We start from the raw sequence: 17,999 nt of genomic DNA, 5'->3' as shown, positions 1-17,999 counted from the left end.
ATGGTTGACTCAGTCGATTATGACTACTCTCGACCGTTGTGTGCTGGTAGTTACAATATACGGGGTGGACTCCCCAAAGCTTTATCACTGTTTTTTGTCACTAGCAAAATATATGTTCCTGTTTAACACCAAGTAATGAACTGGGGTTCATACAAGTTATTTTCTTTAAGTTGTAACCAAATCTGTGTCTTTACAGGTACAGAATAGTTTGGAGTTTCTAGGACAGGCAGTTACTGATAAGACAATTAATGATCTCTGTAAGCAATAAAACTGATAATGTTTGCTAACGAAGGGTCACCAGACATGACCTGACTCTTTTTGGTATGAAGTAAGCAGGTTGACATTGATTGATGGCATAGAAAGATTGAGGGAGAGATGTTTAAGCTCTAAAAGTGCAAACTGCTTTAAAGATGGCCTTCAGAACTTTAATGTGAAGTTCTGGATCTGCATTAATGCTGACCTCCTTTTGTTCAACTAAAATATTGTGGCTTATTTTCTTCCACAAGATGTATCTTTGCCCTTGAGTGTACAAGGCAGAGCTTCAAATGTTTCTCTCTCTTGTTGGCCATTTTGTAATATTTTGAACTTTAAAAGCCATTGTTAGGACTGTATAGACCTGCAGGTAGCAGTTTGGAGACATGCTGTCTTTGGGTGAATCTGTTCTGGACTGACTAGAGAAGGTTATGGCCCGTTTTTGTAACTTATTTTATGGGCCTTGCGTTGTTTTGCCATGTCTGCAACTCTTACTGGGATGGCATGTTCTATTAATATTCTTCCAAGAGAAATAGCAGTGGAAATTTAAAGAAATAGGTCTCTGGAGATGAAATATAGCTGAGTAAATGGGCCAAAATTTATTACTAGGAATTCTACTAATCAGATGTCACAGCCAAAACACTAAACTAAACCAAAGTTAAAGTAACAGCAACAAAAATCAAGAGCCACAAACCTTAAATCACACAGAAACCACACCACAGGTTTTGATTAAATCTGTACTCTTTGTCACCCATCATAATGGTGATGTCACAGGTCGCACACTCCAGGTCACCCACCCCCAGAATGATGTGGCAGAAACCACAAACAAAATGACACACAAAATGGCAGTTCCCATATAAACAGGAAACATCAACTTTTTCAGTGTTGTCACCGGCATTCAACAGGACTGCATCCTCTCACCAACGTTGCATTTAATTAAAGTTGTTTTTCTGCATTTATCAAGAGGAGTCTTTATTAAAAACAAAAAAAGTTCCAAGTCTTTTTCTATGCAAAACAGTATTCGTATAAAGGGTAACTCAAAACCAAAAAATCAGGTGTGTTCTCCCCGTGACTTTCTCGTATACTCAGATATGGGGATGGATTTTTGAGGAGTAAACCACAAGACAATGCAATTATCTACATGGGAATGCACACCGTTGGCTGCTTGGAACCTTACCATATCTTTCAGGACTATGCTATGTAATTGGAATGTGAATTCACATGGTGTAGAGGCTCATGGAACATAACACACAGTGACATTTGTCATTCATAAATATTTTACGTTGATTTATGTGTGAAACCGTTCCTTTGTGTGCTTCTCAGAAAAAATATTCAGCCTTGGGCCAAAACGGAAAAAAAATAATCAGCCCTCAAATCGTTAAGAGTGCCTGGTGTGGGTGACTACCATATTACAACAGGGTTTGTAAGCTGAAGGGGGCGCCTCCAATAGAAATAAACATGGAGAGCGGGCACCTGCTTTGGTGGTTGGCACAGGTGTAACTTAACTCTTTCAGAGCGGATGTTGACTTTTGCCAACAGGAGGGGTTGACGGTGGTAATCAACTCTAAACTGTGACAAAATTTGCTGTTATGTTGGACTCTCTTTGCTAGAAGGGAAGGTAGCTTCATTGGTTTGACCGAGATTCCTTGCAATGGCAAAAGTGCAATGTGCATTTTTTCACTGATGTAGAACCTTCGTCACCTCTGTTATAGGACGTCTTTATGTGAAAAGAGCAGCGTCAGATCGGGGGGAGCGTGAACGTGACTGGGAGAATAAAACTGAAAACTGAATAAAAAAACCAACAATACTAACCTTTACAAGTACCATAAATTACACCTGCTGTTACAGACTCACATCAAATGTATGTTTTTATTGTAAAATAGTAAGAATAAGAGCAGCTTACTTCTCAAAATGAAGTCGTCCAGAATCGAACCCACGAACTTTTGATTACCAATCAGCATTTCTTACCGCTGTGTCGGATGAAAGACGTGTCAATGTCACACACTAACGCGGGTTCTTTTTTACTGTTATATTCTAGAATAAAAGAGCACTTAATTTATTATACTTGTACCTTTTGTGAAAGTGTTTTTTGATATTTGGACTTCAGCCTTCACACCTTAATGCTCCAATATCCACCGCCATCCCGACGAAATAAGAAGACTCCTCTTCCAGCTCCAAGAAAATACCTCACTTCCGGTCCCCTTCTGATGTCCTCAGCTTTCGTCTCTCTGCTACTGATGTGATCTCCAGCCACTACCTTCTACGACACCAGCTGCTGTTAATTATACTTCCTTTATATCCTCCATAAAAGTCGGAGCAATTTTCTGTTTTTTTGTCGAATGTTTGAGTTGATGTGTGACCATTTGACTGTACTGGAACTTGAAACCAGTATATGGGGAGGCCAACTAACACTTAACCTGTGTCTTTGTGCTTTTTAGTTATCACACTATATATATTGTGATGGACGGCCCGGAACCTTACCTGGCTAGTATCACCCATGACATGGAAGGACAGGGGAAGGCATATCACTCAGAGCATTGCCTCTCCCTAGCCACTAGGTGGCATACCCCCAGGTTACTGTGGCACCATTGATTCCCACAAGGCACACTGGGAATTGTAGCTGGTTGCCTCAACTCTATTGGGTTCCGTTGGTGCTGCCCTAATTGGTTGCCTGGGAGGAGTGGAGGAGGCAGAGAGAAAGAGGGAGAAGATGATGGAGAGACAACAGAGACCTACAGAGCATTGCTGTGTGCTATTTGGAAAATGTAATTGTGGTTGTGGCATGGGAAACACTTATTGGAAGGCTTTCCAACAAACAAATCCTCTTGTTTATTGGCAACTTATGTCTGAGCCTCATTGTGTCAGGTGTTTGAGGTGCTTCAGCACCCCCTGGTGGCAATAATTTATATAGATTTTTTTTTCCTGTGTTTATTTTTGCCATGTGTCCCTTCCTTATATTGTTTGTATAATTAATGAATTAATTTCTTCATTACATATTTTCACATAGGTAATAATTTAAGGGCCCTGGTAATGGTAATAACCTGCCACTCCAGGGATTGGTGCTGTGTAATAACGTCTCTTCTCTTCCTCCCTCTACAGACCAGAATATTGACAGGTTTACCCCGAGTGACATCACATCTGGTGTCCATACACCTGGAAACGCCTCTTCCTGCCAGAAATCCTCAAAGCCAGAAGACCCACCATTTTAGTTCAGTTCTGTTATGAACTCACATCTGTGAAGACGTTTGCACAATCGTTGTTTGTTTTTCTTTGCTTTAGATCTTTGGGTTAAATGTGGTTAACTGGGTGGTACCCCAAATCGTTATCACGATCGTGTCTGTTCTTTTAGAAACTGTATTAATTTGTGTTTGTATTCATTTTGTTGTGTTCTGCTTATCCTCAATGTCCTTGTTGTGCCTTAAAACATAAGCAGAACTTTTTTTACTTATAGACTGGTTTTTCAGTTATCAGTGCTGACATTTTACAGTTAGCCACAACACATTAAAATATAAAAATAAAGCAAAAAAAAAATGTTACCAAACATCATTATCACTCAAGCTCATAAGCAACAAACTCATCCTGCACCAGATCTGAGTTAGTTCCCTGGAACTCAAAGCTCACAAACAATCTGACTTTGCTAAATACTCTAAAATTCCATCTCGTGTTTCAACTCTCCCAACATACACTGCATTCCTGTTCATCTTGACCAGACTCAGACTAAAGGCCCATCACGTGACATCTCAGCTGAAAAGTGTAAAGCAATCACGACATATTGAACATAGAGTGTCCATCACTGGCTAGTGGGCACAAATATCAACAGAGGGCATCAGAGTTCTTGGAGAAAGAGTTCAGGAATATTAATATGTGTTATGAATTCTTGAATGGGGAGGGTCATCATGGCTTGGAAGTGCTTAAAACTCCTGAAAGTGGGAGTAGAGTCTCACAGTCGCAGTTTTCCATCCTATAGAAAAAGGAGGACTTTCCAGAGGATCCCTGACATCACTTCTACTTCCGCTGTGGAAGCCTTGCCCATTGTGCCGCACCTACTGTGTAACTTCCTTAGCGTTATGTCTACCCCCAGAAAAACGAGCCAAAAAAACACAAGAAAAAAATGTTATTATGTGTAACAGAAACACGGAAATACCAAAACATCAACATAAATACAGTAGGAATAGCATGTGTAGTGTCCACTGCTGTACTGATGCACGTCCTTCATGTGACACGTTTTGAAACGGTCACCAATGCACAGCTTGACGTCACAATCCGGATGGTAGAAGCGTGTTTCTTTGCAGAATTTTTCTTATATTTTTTTCTGTTGCTTGTGCATGATACGTAGAATGTGCATGATCTGCTCGACTGATACGCACCTTGTGTTATGGTCGGCTACCACCCTGCAAGGCTTTAGTGACTTCCACATTTCTCCTAATATAAACATTGACAGTTGCTGCATGGTGCACAGTGCTTAGGGAGCTAATGTTTTTTTGTGCTTCCACTTGATGGTAATCACTTAGCCTTTTTGTTACGCACCTACTTTCACCAAGGTGAGCCTTCAGGCAACCAAATTCACCAGTCATATCACGCTGGCTTGCTTGTACAGTGCCCTATGCATCAATTTCACTATCCGCGTCCACATCTGATAATCAACTCACACAGTCGTCATTATGACCTGATTCAACTAATGGTTCAGGATACAGTTTGATCAGTTTGTGCTTTGGCTGAAAGCTCCGCCTCACTCATGAATATTGATGAGTTACCTCACAGTGGCAAAATGCATAGAAATATTCATGTTTTTGTTTTTTTTTTAGCAAAATGTTATTGTATCCACTAGATGGCAGCAGAATTCTGTCCCAAGTGTTACATTCAGCTTAATGCGGTACATTGCATCATAACAGCTTAACCTGAAAGACATTTGGGGTTAAACTGCAAGCCCAAGTAAGGAGGCAGGTGGTCTGCCCAGGTGAGTTGAGCTGCAGGCCTGCACCCGAGTGCTGCTCCTTAGAACAATGTGGAGGAGTCGGAGCGGCCATGTGGTACGCCATCTAATGATAGACGTCAACAGAGTGGCTATGGGAGACGTGCATGAGGATCGTCGACAGACTGGCAGTAGGACCCTGAACCCGTGATTAATGGAAGACTGCACCTGACAGCAGATGTCTCCTCAGCTTATCCCATCAGCATGAGGTGAGAGACTTTAGAAAGAGGCATTGGGGCTCGTGTTTGTTATTAAAGGAAGAACCTGCCTGTGATTTTAACCTCATTTTTATCGAAGTATTTATTTGGATTTTAATCTCAACTGGACACTTTGGTGTTTATTAGTTTTATTTTTATTCTGAGGACACTGTTTTGTGAACATTAGTTCAATTTTAGTTTAAATTATATTTGTGATTTAAAGTACAGCATTATTGTCTCAGTCTCTTTTTATTAGTATGTTTCAAAAATTTTTCTGTAAAATAATGCTGCATTCCATTTACCTCGGAAGTCAGATGTCAAAATCGGTAAAGGCATCACCCCCGATTTGACTGCATTCCAATAAAACAGTATGGACACGTCCAGGAAAACCTTTGTTGTGTTTGCTCCATTGGTATAAATAGCAATTGACAGCAATGTATTAAGATGTATTTTGTGCTTATAAGTCCACAGGAACAAGCCCATGGACAGATGTTGGACAGCACTGTGTGTACAACTGATCTAATGAGACGCAGCCATACCATATGTGCTTCAGAGCAGGTTATCCACCTAAAGCTAAGCCTGTTCTGGCCAGGCCAGTATTTGGATGGGACACCAAACAGGAAAAGCTTGGGTTAGTGCTGAAGGAGGTGCTGGAGGTGTTGGAGAAGCCATCATGATTTACCCTGTGATATGTGTGTGGATCCCAATGCCCCAGTGCAGTGACAGGGACATTGTGCTGTAAATATGGCACCGTCCTTCAGATGAGACATAAAACCAAACTTATGACTCTCTATGGTCATTAAAGTTCCCTGGGTATCCTTTATTGGGTGTATCCCGATATCCAGGCTACATTGCCCACCACAGCCTAGTCATTCTGGCCACCTAATGATTCCCTGTCTCTAATTTGCTGTCTCTCACCACTTCACTACCTAACCATAAATGTGTGAGTGTATTGGTGTAAAATATGGCTGCCGTCACATCATCCAGCTGGGTGCTGCACATTAGTGGTGGTTGAAGTGGCTCCACTCTGTCTAAGAGCAAGAACAGCACTATATAAATGTAAAGAATTATTATAATTATTATTACTATTACAAATAGACAGAAGTGCTAATAAACAGTATAATACTATAACTTCAACTAAAGTTTTACTGTGTATGTTGCCATTTTGGATTATATCATAAGCTGAAGTTGGACAAACTCAGACTTGACAGAGCAGCCCTCAGTTTCTAATTTGGAAATCTGACTTAAGAGGTTGCGCCAGCTGAAAACTGTGAATGTCAACTCAGTAATGTCCACTTCAGTTGGAACTCAACTTGGGTAATAAAGCATTATGCATTCCTGCAGATATTCCCGTTGACACACATTTTCAGTCCCAACCTACATACAAACTTGAGTTGCAAAGCTGTTCTTAAGCTTAGGGTCACCTGAGGTCTCGTCTCATTTGTAACACCAAGATGGACTCTTGAGCAGGCTGCCTGGGCCTGAGCTCATTGCTGCAGAGATCTGACCGTCTGCACCATTCTTCACACCTTCAGCTTCTGAAGTTCATTCAGCAGACTAGACAGCGTGAAGTGTGTAGACTCGGTGAAGAGCTTCCGCTTTTCTTACCAAAACAACTTTCACTCAGCTACTGTAAATGGCAAGGCAGGCTACTGTCAGAGTAGGTGGTACAAGTGTTAGGGGCTGAGCGGCTCACACGTGACTGTGACTATTCTACAAAAGCTGTGAAGACACAAGATGAAATGAAAAGTCCTGTTGGCCTGAGACGTACAGTAATGTCTATCAAAAAGAATTAGTGAGGCAGTTTCACCAACTGAGGGCCATCCTTATGTCACTCAAGTAGTCAGGAAGTCAGAAAGAAGTAAAATATGGACAAACGAACAGCAGCAGTTAAAAGAAGGACCACTCAGCCAGCAGGAACTACAGACTGTCTGCCATCACATTGTGCAAAACAAATAAATAAACTCACCGGATCCAGAAGAAATTACGACCAAAACCACCAAGAGATACATGCTGTCTTGTGACACCTGAAATATAAAGTCACATGAGGAGACGTATATGAGTTTTGAGTTCAAGCATTCCAAAACTGATCAGGTTTTTGGTGGCCCATCTCCCTTTGTTTGTTTTTTTCCCACATTTTCCTAAGATTTTCATGTTTGGCTTATTGGACCACTTTGTATGTGTTTATGTGTGTCGTACAAAGGGGGGACATTCAGCCCAGCACTGGCTCCTGATACATCTAATCCTTACAGGTAGGCCTCAAATGCCTGTGCACCTCCCATGGATGAAGTGGCATCATAAAATGTTGGATGTGTTCAGTTTTCATAAACTCACAGCGGGTGGTTATTGTGCTCCTGATCTTTACATATTTTTGGCTGAGAATAAAAAAATGAAGACCATGTCAAATAATGATTGACTCCTGGAGAAGCATTGAACTGAGCTGACTGGGCTGACTTTAAGAATCGAGGGAATCTATATTTGGCTTCAGAGGGCATGAAAGTGCAAGTGTGGTGGGCCTGAAGTCTGCTCAAGAGGAAGAGGAGGAGGATTCTATCATTGCCTCAAATGAGGGACATCAAAATTGGACCAATAAGCTGGGATAATTGAGAAGATGCGGCCCCTCATTGGGGAGGCTCTGGCATCAGGAATCATCCCATCTGAGGTGTGTGGTGATGAATGATAGACACCTGTGACCATATATCATGAAACGCGGGGCAATGAGGACTGGATATTCAGTCTCATCTTTAGATACTGATCGGCATTCGTTCTCATTTTTAAGACGAGACCCATTTAAGGTCCATTTTTATTATTTTTAATATCACTGATGACGTCACCATTACCATTGACAACACTTTGACTTTTTTCCAGCTGACTCTCTGCTGTTTAAGATTTATAACGTTTAGAAAAAATGGAATTTATAAAATTTGTTTTCTCAGTTATAGATTAATAATAAATAATATTTACGTGTATGTATATTTCGTGCAATATGGGCCCAGAAACCTGGCAATGGGGCAAACACAGGGACTGAAATGGCACCCTTGTGGCGAGAGGCCCAGTGCCTCAGCCTGTGAGCTGCACTTCCTACTGCTGGTCTGACTGATGTGTTGGTGACTTTTGAGTCCGGAGACCAAACTGTGAATAAAGAAGTTGTGGTGTGGTGTGTGTCTCTCTGTGTGTGTGGGTCTTGTGTTTGTGAGCTCTGCTTGACATAAAGTGCACACTGACTCATGAGGCTGACCATAGATGTTTTTCCACAGGAAACACTGAAACCTCCAGAACCTTCAGCAGGGTGGTGTGGTGTTGCAGTGGTTAATGCGTCTTCCTCACAGTTATAGAAAGTTGGTTATGAAACCCAGCCTGGTCTTTGTCTGTGTGGAGTTTGACTGTTCGCCCCATGAACAAGCAGGTGATCTCCATTTATTCCATGACAGTGACCAGGCCAAATGTAAGTGAGACCTGCGATAGCCTAACGTCCTGTCCTGTATGGCTTCCTAAGAAGACACAGGGTTCTTATAACTCTGAACTAAAACAATTAGGATGGGTTTGAAAAATGGAGGTCGAGTAAATCAAAGCAAGTGTCACAAGAGATCACGTGCTGCTTATTATGCAGAGACTTTCTAAAATTGCCTGGACTCCTAGAAGAGATCCTAAGTAATTGGATTTGAGTGATTTTTCAAATTCGCTGCTGTCTTGAATTCGTATCACAAACATCTCCAATTGTGCAATCAGTCATTCCTTCTGTTTAAATGGAGAAAAGTCACCCCTCTGCTGTTTGGGGCCATCGTACTGTATTGCCCACAGTGAACATGGACCAGAGAAAGCAGAAGTGAGAGCTGTCTGAGGAGATCGGAAAGAAAATGATAGACATGCATGTTAATGGCAAAGGCTAGAAGGCCACCATCTCCAAGCAGCTTGATGTTCATGTGACACCAGTTCCAAATATTATGAAGGCGTTTAAGGTCCTTGGGACTGGAGCCAACCTGCCAAGAGGAAAATCGACCCCAGAAAGAGCAGAAGAATAGTGAGAATGAATGGCAGACAAAAAGCCAAGGACAACTTCTGAACAGACACAAGCTGAACTCCAAGGTCAAGGTCCATCAGTGTCTGATGGCACAATCCATCACTTTTTGAGTGAAAGTGGGCTCAATGGGAGAAGACCCAGGAGAACTCCAGTGTAAAAAAAACAGACTAGAATTTGCTCAAATGCATGCTGACAGGCCACAATGCTTCTGGGCGAAAGTCCCTTGAAGAGTTGAGATAAAAATTTGAGCTTTATGGCAAATCACATCAAGTCGATGTCCACAGATAAGAAAATGAAGCTTTCAAAGTAAAGACCACCAGACTTATTGTGATACATGGAGGAGGTCCAGCATGGGTTGCCTTGAGTCAGTGCAGAGAACAATTATATCTCAAGACTATGGAAACATTCTGGAGTGAAACGTCCTGCCCAGTGTCAGAAAGCTCTGTCTCAGTCGCAGGTCATGGACCCTCAAACAGAATAAGGAGCCAAAACAAACATCGGAAAGCACCCAAAAATGGTGAAGAACAAAACATTGGACTATTTTGAAGGGGCCTTCTATGAGCCCTGATTTGAGTTCCATCAAACATCTATGGATAGATCTGAACCATGCAGTCTGGAGAAGGAAGACCCCTTTAAACCTGACCCATCTGTGAGCCAAACCACCTGTGGACAGGCGCAGAAGGCTCATGGAGAGCTCGAGGAGTCGCTTGTGTCCAGTGACTGCAATCTCTAAAGGTTGTGCAACAAAGAATTAAGTGAAGGGGTCCAATCATATATTTGTCCAAACTGCGTTGCTGCATTTTTTCCAAAATTACCAAAGTTCAGCAGCTCTAGCATAAAAATGGGATTCAACAAATGATTCCACAGACAAAATATCTTCGTTTTTAAAAGTTTTAGTTTAAACTTTTCATTTGTGTTATTATGTTATTGAGTTGTTATGGAAATCATTGTGCTGTGATTTGGAATATTGGAATCAAAACTCAAAAGCAAAGTCGGATTTTTGTTGAATGCAAAATAAACAATGATGGCCGTCAATTACTTTTGTCAGTTTCAAGTCACTTCCTCAAGTCACTACATCTGTAAGAAGTGACCTTTAATGGAGATGTTCTCTTGACTGCTGTTAGTGGCAGGCGTCTGATTGATGCGACTGCCATTTGTGAGAGTTCTGGATTCAGATCCTCTGCTGGTCACTTTACATGTCTCTGCCATACAGTATTTCTCTGTCTAATTTGATTTCTTTCCACATCCTGTAAAGATGCAGGTTAGCCTGCCTGGTCACTCTAAACTGGCCGAGTGTTTGTGTGTGAGTGTTTTAGTGCGTCTTGTGGTGGACGTCCACAATTTGCTCTTTCATTGCGACTAGTATTCAAGGACAGTAAGCAGAAAACAAATGGATGTCTCCTACTCTTTGAGGCTCTTTGTCCTCAGCTTCTGTATCTGGGAAATGTGGCGGTGAAGCCAAGTGTACATCTGAAGTTTAAATTCCACTGACCAGTCTATTCAATTAAAAAGAATCTACAATTGCAAAAATGACAGTAGCAAAAGTTTGTAAGGAAATGATAAGAAGAACAGACCTATGTGGCACACCACAGCCACGGGCATCTGGGCACTCAGACATGGATACACAGGCAACTGACTGATTAGATTAAATGAAAATCTTCATTAGTAAAAATATGTGATGACAGTCATGTTAGTAACGGGCATAAATCAGGGATCAGCACTGCATGGGATGCCAGTCCATTGCGGGCACTCATTAAATCAACTTACAGTCACAGCACTCAGACATGAGAAGAACATGCAAACTGCACAATTTGACCCCAAATCCACAGGCCTGTGTGGTTGTAACAATAGCCACTTTGCCACCCTACCTCCCTAATTTGTTTGCTTTACATTATATTACAAATTTGAATATTTTCATGACCATTCATTTCTCAATACTTATTATTATTTATTTGGAACATCTCATATTTGTTCTGTTTAATTTCACAGTCAGGCTTAACCATTTAAAGCTGCACATCATTGTTTGTTTCTGCAAGAAATGAGATTTGAAAGTCCACAGTACCTTTTGCTGCAACGTCTTTGAATCTGAACTCCAAGTCAGGTTCACCTCAGGCTGCAAGTGTTTGTGAGACAGCAGTTCAAGTCTGAAGGCTCCCCTGGGTGGGTGACACCACTGAGTTAACTTCTCAAGAAGGCGTCCCTAATGAGGACTGAAGTGACGTCTTGAGATGTGCTGCTAATGATTTCCTCTTACTAACGCCAAGCACAAGTGAGAAGTTCTAGTTTTAATCGCATGCTGTTCAGCAGTTTGAAAAAGAACGTTTCTTTCATCACAAGTGATTAGGCTGGACTGCAGAATCAAAACTTAAAGGACTTAATAATAATAATAATAATAATAATAATAATAATAATAATAATAATAATAATAATAATAATAATAATAAATTTTATTAAATGGCGCTTTTCTTAACACTCAAGGTCACCTTACAATAAAATTCAACAACATTAAAAGAATAAAAACAAAGAGAACAATAAATCAAAAAGCAATAAGGGTACAGAGGAAGTAGCAAACATACAAAGATAACAGGCAGTAACCGCGTTCAATTCATAGAGATAAGTTTTGAGGGCAGTCTTCAAACGTGTTATTGAGTCGAGTTGACGGATATGAGAGGGAAGAGAATTGGCGAGTCGAGGAGCGCTATGACAGAATGCTCGAGCACCTGTAGAACAGAGTCTGATGTGTGCTACAGAAAGTCGAGCTGCAGATGAGGATCTGAGTGAGTGAGAGGAGTAAACGTCTGTAGGAGGTCAGTGAGATAGGGGCAGCTTTAAATGTTAAAAGCAGGATTTTGTATCGTATTCAGTAGTTAACAGGGAGAGAGAATCGGTGGGATATTTTCAGTGGATTTAGAACAGCAGGTTATTATCCTGGCAGCCGAATTTTGAATAAGTTGTAAGTCAAGTCAAGTCAAGTTGGGGAGCACGCAATGGTATCAAGTAAATAAGAAAAACAGAAAAAGAAAGAGAAATTGATCTGATGCAGGAATGTTTTACTCAAGGACAATTGTGTACAGCATGTTCAAGAGTAAGCAGCTTCAGTGACCTCCTAATATTATTATTACTCATTTTTTAGCTGATGCTTTTATTTAAGGTGACTTACAATGTTTAAGATACAACTGGTTACAGTTCTCTTTTCCAGTAGTGGTACAGGCAGGTGAAGTGAAATGAGAAAGAAACAGAAATAATGAAGCGTATTAGAAATAAACTTGATCCCTTAGCATTAAAAGTCAAGGTGGAAGTAAAGAATTTAGGTGTAAAGATGGCTAATGACTCTGATCTCAACTTTTATCGCACATTCACCAGCTCACTAAGACTGCAAGGAACACCGCAAAAGTGAAACCTCTTACTGTACATCACTGCAAAATGCTGAGAAATTAATTCACTCTTTTGTTTGTACTCGACTAGATTATTGTAATGCACTCCTGTAGCAAGAAGATTATTAGTGCCAGTAGAATTTGTGAAATGTATTTCACAAAGCCATGCAGAATCAGACGTGCAAAGAGATGAACAAATTACAGCCATCAGAAGGGACAGAGAGATGGACACGTGAAGGACACACAAGCAGGTTATTTTAAAAAGTGCTGATGTCTGCTTGACCAATATGGTTAAAAAACTATAGAGTTTGAGATAAATGATGAGAACAGGTGAAGGAATTAATAACCAGTTAGTTCTTCTGGTAGTTGCTAATATCTGACAAGAATTTTATGAATATGTAAATATGTGAGTGTTTATAATGATGAGGATCCAGCACGACGTCCGAAGCGTCTCACTTTGCCACCGTCATTCCCTGCTGCTGGAGGGGACATCTGTGTGTCAGTGTTATCCCACTTGGCTGGGATGTCCCTTGGCTTCCCTCCAGCCTGAATACGTACAGTATGTATACAGGATTATGCATTATATTCCCTGAATGAATGTTATCTCTTAAAGCAAGTTAAACACATATATCTCTTTTTGTACCATATTTCTCTCTCTCGTAATTATTTCCGCCATGGGTACAAAAGGGATGGTATTGGCATTAGTCAGTTCTGCATCACACATGCCAGGGGAGAAAGTGCGTCCCCTGCTGGATACAACTCCTGGCAGGACTACCTAAGAAACGCAGCAATCATTTGCAGTAAGTCCAGAGTGAAGCAGCGCAAATTGTAGCCAGAAGAACAAAACCTGAGCACATCACACCAGATTAAGCGTTGTTGCATTGGTTACCCGTATCTTTTAGCATTAGCTTTAACAAATTACTAATGGTATGTAAAGCTCTAAGTCATCTGCTCCTTCTTATATTTTGGTAGTGCCTGTCACCCTACATTCTGTGTCCTAATCTTAGATCTTCTAATGGTGGTCTGCTTATTATTTCAAGAGCCAAACATAAAAGAAGTGGTGAGGCGGCTTCTGCTGTTACTGCAACCACCAAAAATTGGGAATATCTTACTAATAAAGATACGCCTGGCTAACACTGTGGATCATTTTAAAAAACTCCTAAAATCTGACTGTTTTTAATTGGGCCTTCTTGTAAATAAAATTTAGTGCTGCGTTTAATATATTCGATATGCACAGAATCATCATACTCTTCATTCATTTTTACTTTTGTCTGGTGGCCTTCTACATCACCAACAGCAGCTGAGCAAAGTCCTGGGCAGCCACCAGTGATGTTCATTCGAGTGTCTGAATGTAAGTGGACACCCAGACCTGCCAGGAGACCCACTGTGTCAAATCCTCTAAGAGGATACCTTAATAAATAAATAAATAAATAAATAAATAAATAAATAAATAAATAAAGCACAACTTAAGAACATTTATTTTAGGTGGAATGCCCATTGGGGGCTGGATGCTCTTTTGGCCTCAGATCCCTGCAGATTTTTTTTTTTTGCCTCCAGCGTAACTGGATGTATTATTTTTTTCTGTCCACTCTTATTATCAAAAAAATAAAACCAATATTCTCTATTTCTGTTAATCATACAGTATATCTGTCTTATGTAAGTATGCATTCTGTTTCTTCTCTAATTTTAATTTGTTTTTCTTTGCATGTAATTTCTTCTTTGGCATCTTCTTAAACACTTTGAGCTCCATTCTTTGTATAAAGCTGTGCTATAGTATAGTATAGTATAGTATAGTATAGTATAGTATAGTATAGTGTGGTAGATAGGGGGCGCTCTCGCTCCCTTGAACCCCTGTCCACGACTCCAAACACCAGGTAAAAGTCCTCAGGTTGACTTTATTAATTCGCCACAGTGTACAAAACACCCTTTCCTCCACAATACTCATAAATACACACAATAATTGCTATAAACCAATCCTCCATCTCCCAGACGCGTTGCCATCCTTCCACCCAGCTCAGCTCGCCGTCTGGGAGCTCCCACAGTCCTTTTATATCTCCTGACCCGGAAGTGTTCTCCATCCCCAGTCCATGTGACTCTCAATCACTTCCGGGTCAGGTACAAGTTCATTTCTTCATCCCAGAAGCCCGTCGCTCTTCCTATGAAGAACTTCCGGGTCATAGGGCACAAAGAAGTCCTCGGTCCTCCCTGTAGCTCCCTCTTGTGGCCCCTATGGCATCCAGCAGGGCTGTGCATAAAAACCACATTGTCCATGATGCCCTGCTGGTCTTCTGGGACCTCTATGCTACAAGGAGGGCTCCACCTGGCGGCTTGGGGGTATTGGCCGGGATAAACGGCCGGCCATCTTTCACAATAGTATAGTATAGTCAATGGTTTTATTGTTGCTGCTCATGGTCACACACTGTCAGTGGTGGGATTTGAACAAACAGCCCCAGAGTTTGAAGTTCAAAGCCTTAACCACTGCATCATTCTGCTTGCTAAAAATATTAGACCTTGGTTAAAAAAAAAAAAAGTATTGCTTCCCACCTGCACCTCAGAAGGGGTCATCCACCGGGAGCTAAGCATGATGAGGCCTGGCCAGTAGTCGGATGGCGGACCATCTGTGAGAAGGTTTGGTTGCCAGTGTAAGAGATGTTGGTGAGGCCAGCAGGGATTACTTACCCAGTGGTCTGAAGTGTGGCTGCAGGGTGTATCCTAATGTCCTGACTAAGTTGCCCACCATGGCCTGGTCCTTCTGGCCCCCTTATCATCCCCTGTCTTTAACTCGCTATCTCTCACCCCTTCACTGCCTAACAGCTAATGTGTGGTGAGTGTATTGTTGCAAAATGGCTGCTGTCGCATCATCCAGGTGGTTGAAGTGGCTCTCCACTCACTATATAAAGCTCTGTGATTAGTGAGAAAAGTGCTATATGAATGTAAAGATTATTATTTTCACCATATTGTTAAAGAAAACATGGTTTGCGTAAAAAAATAGTTTTATGCAAATTTGTGCTTTGTAGTGACCTTCAAAAAAGCCAAGAAAAAGCAATAATTGATCGATGGCATTATAACAGATGCCAGTTGTCTTGGGATATTTCATAGCCAGCCCAGCTAGTACTGCATAATAAAACGAGAAGATGTCGGTCAATCACAGTTCACAGATTCCCGATGGCTGCTGTTCTGCTTTAAAAGAACAAACGAGCAGACAACTGGATTTGCATGGCCTGACTTTAGCAGACATGTTAGGAACATAAATATGAATTCAGCTGAACATCCAACTTTATTTAATGTTTTTAGTAAAAGACAGGAAATGTCACCTGGTATCCAAAATGTATTTTTAGTATATTTTATGCAAAGTCCAAACTCTTCCCATTCAAGGATTCTCCCACTTTTCAGTATTTTACTAATTCATTTATGACAGAGAAAGTCCCCTCGTTGGCCCCTGTGCATGAATGTCAATGTTGATCTTACTCTTTCTGTCAAGAAATCCACTGAAAGTGCCCACGTCCTTAAGATCTGCTTGGTCTATTGGCTGACCTGTGGGGTCACAGCTGGCCGCTGGTCACGTACACCTCAGAGGGTCACAAAGATATTTTATTTGTCCGATTGCAGACATCATCGTTGATCAATGCAGTCACTTCACAGAAGCCAACAATCCAGCTGCGTTCATCGCAGCCTCTGCTGTCGGAGTTCAAAGACAGCCACACACACACACCTTATCGCTTTATGAATACTGCTGTGTAGATGATGTCTCCATCATTGTCTGCTGTCTTTTCTTCCTCTTCTTTGTCTTGCATTCTTATAAAAAAAATCAAGAAAATAAAACAAAATGTGAATAAGACAAACCAAGTGTAACTCAGTATGTACCGTGAGGAGTTTTTCACCTTGTACCCCTTGAGGTGGGGTTCACATTGCTTATCATTAAAAAGACCCCCAGACTGCCTTACAAAGCTTAGGATATGTGAGAGGTGAAAGATGAATCCACCTTGGATTAAACACAATGCCCATTGTGGAGACTTCAACACTTCGGAGCTGCTCTGACTCAGCCATTTAGTAGAGCGTGTGGCCCCCTAGTGGTGAAGTCTTTATTTTACATCACCCATGTGAGTCATTTAGGGTGTCGGGACTTTCACTTATGTAGAAATGTGGTCAATTGTAACAGCAATGTAACAAAGTAAGAGTAAGTAATCTCTGTGGTCTTGTGGTTAAAGCACAAGCTGCTGGTTCAAGATGAACTGCCGCCCTCACGTGTGACCTGCCTGTGCTGTCATTTTACAAATATGGAGACCCGTGGAGCTTGTAGCTTGATTTGGATGGAAGTGGTGAGGAAATCCATGAATATGAAATTACATCCTTTGTTCCTTTTCTTGACTCAATTATAATTCAAGGAGCACCATTTGTAATGACCAACACCAGGGGGTGCTGTGCTGCATTGTAAGAATTACAGTTTGAATTACAAGAACAAAGACGCAAATGTTTTTAAAGGTCCTACTCACGTTTTGCTAGGGTGAGATTTAAACTGCACAGACATGTAGTTCAAAGTTTGCTCGTCTTCCTCTTTGTTCTGTTGAGCAGGTTCAGCATTGGGTATGTCTTCATAGATGGGACTTATGGTAGTCTTTAAAAAATGAAGAAAAAAAAATCAATGACACCAACAATTTGACCACAGATATAGTCAGGCCAAACCTAATTGATTTCAAAACATCATAAATAATCTGAGCCTTAAAATTAGGACTTCAGCCTCAACCCTCGAGGGACTGGTGCTCAAGTTATGTCTGCACATCTTCAATGTCTATATTGTTATTTGCTAAGATCTCAATTTGCATAAATAGTTAGATATGAAAGGCACTATATATACAGAAAGGAAAGGCCCAATAATCTGATAAATAAATACAGTGATGTTAAACCATCGTATAATATACTGCATATAAATGATACACTGCAATTGAATAATGTAGACACATGCCCTATAGATAGATAGGATATGAATATGAGTATAATATGAATAGATAAGGAAAAAGACATAGAGGTGAAAGGCACTATATGACAGATAGATAGATAGATAGATAGATAGATAGATAGATAGATAGATAGATAGATAGATAGATAGATAGATAGATAGATATGTGAAAGGCACTATATAATAGATAGATAGATAGATAGATAGATAGATAGATAGATAGATA

At 40.8% G+C, this 17,999-nt stretch overlaps 1 protein-coding gene across 1 annotated transcript in view; it reads right to left on the bottom strand.

Moving 5' to 3' along the window:
* Positions 1 to 16,074: 16,074 nt before the first annotated feature.
* Positions 16,075 to 17,999, bottom strand: part of LOC120540557 (B-cell receptor CD22-like) — a 48,818-nt gene continuing 46,893 nt past the window's right edge. The window contains exons 14-15 of the mRNA XM_039771396.1: positions 17,310 to 17,431; positions 16,075 to 16,611 (exon numbers count right to left, since the gene is read on the bottom strand). Of these exons, the coding sequence (XP_039627330.1) occupies positions 16,530 to 16,611; positions 17,310 to 17,431 (204 nt within the window). The 3' untranslated portion in view covers positions 16,075 to 16,529. The remainder of the gene's footprint in view (positions 16,612 to 17,309; positions 17,432 to 17,999) is intronic.

This window comes from Polypterus senegalus, chromosome 12, assembly GCF_016835505.1.
Source record: "Polypterus senegalus isolate Bchr_013 chromosome 12, ASM1683550v1, whole genome shotgun sequence".
Lineage (NCBI taxonomy): Eukaryota > Metazoa > Chordata > Cladistia > Polypteriformes > Polypteridae > Polypterus > Polypterus senegalus.
Note: the sequence above shows the minus strand (reverse complement) of the source record. Positions and strands in the feature narration are given on the sequence as shown.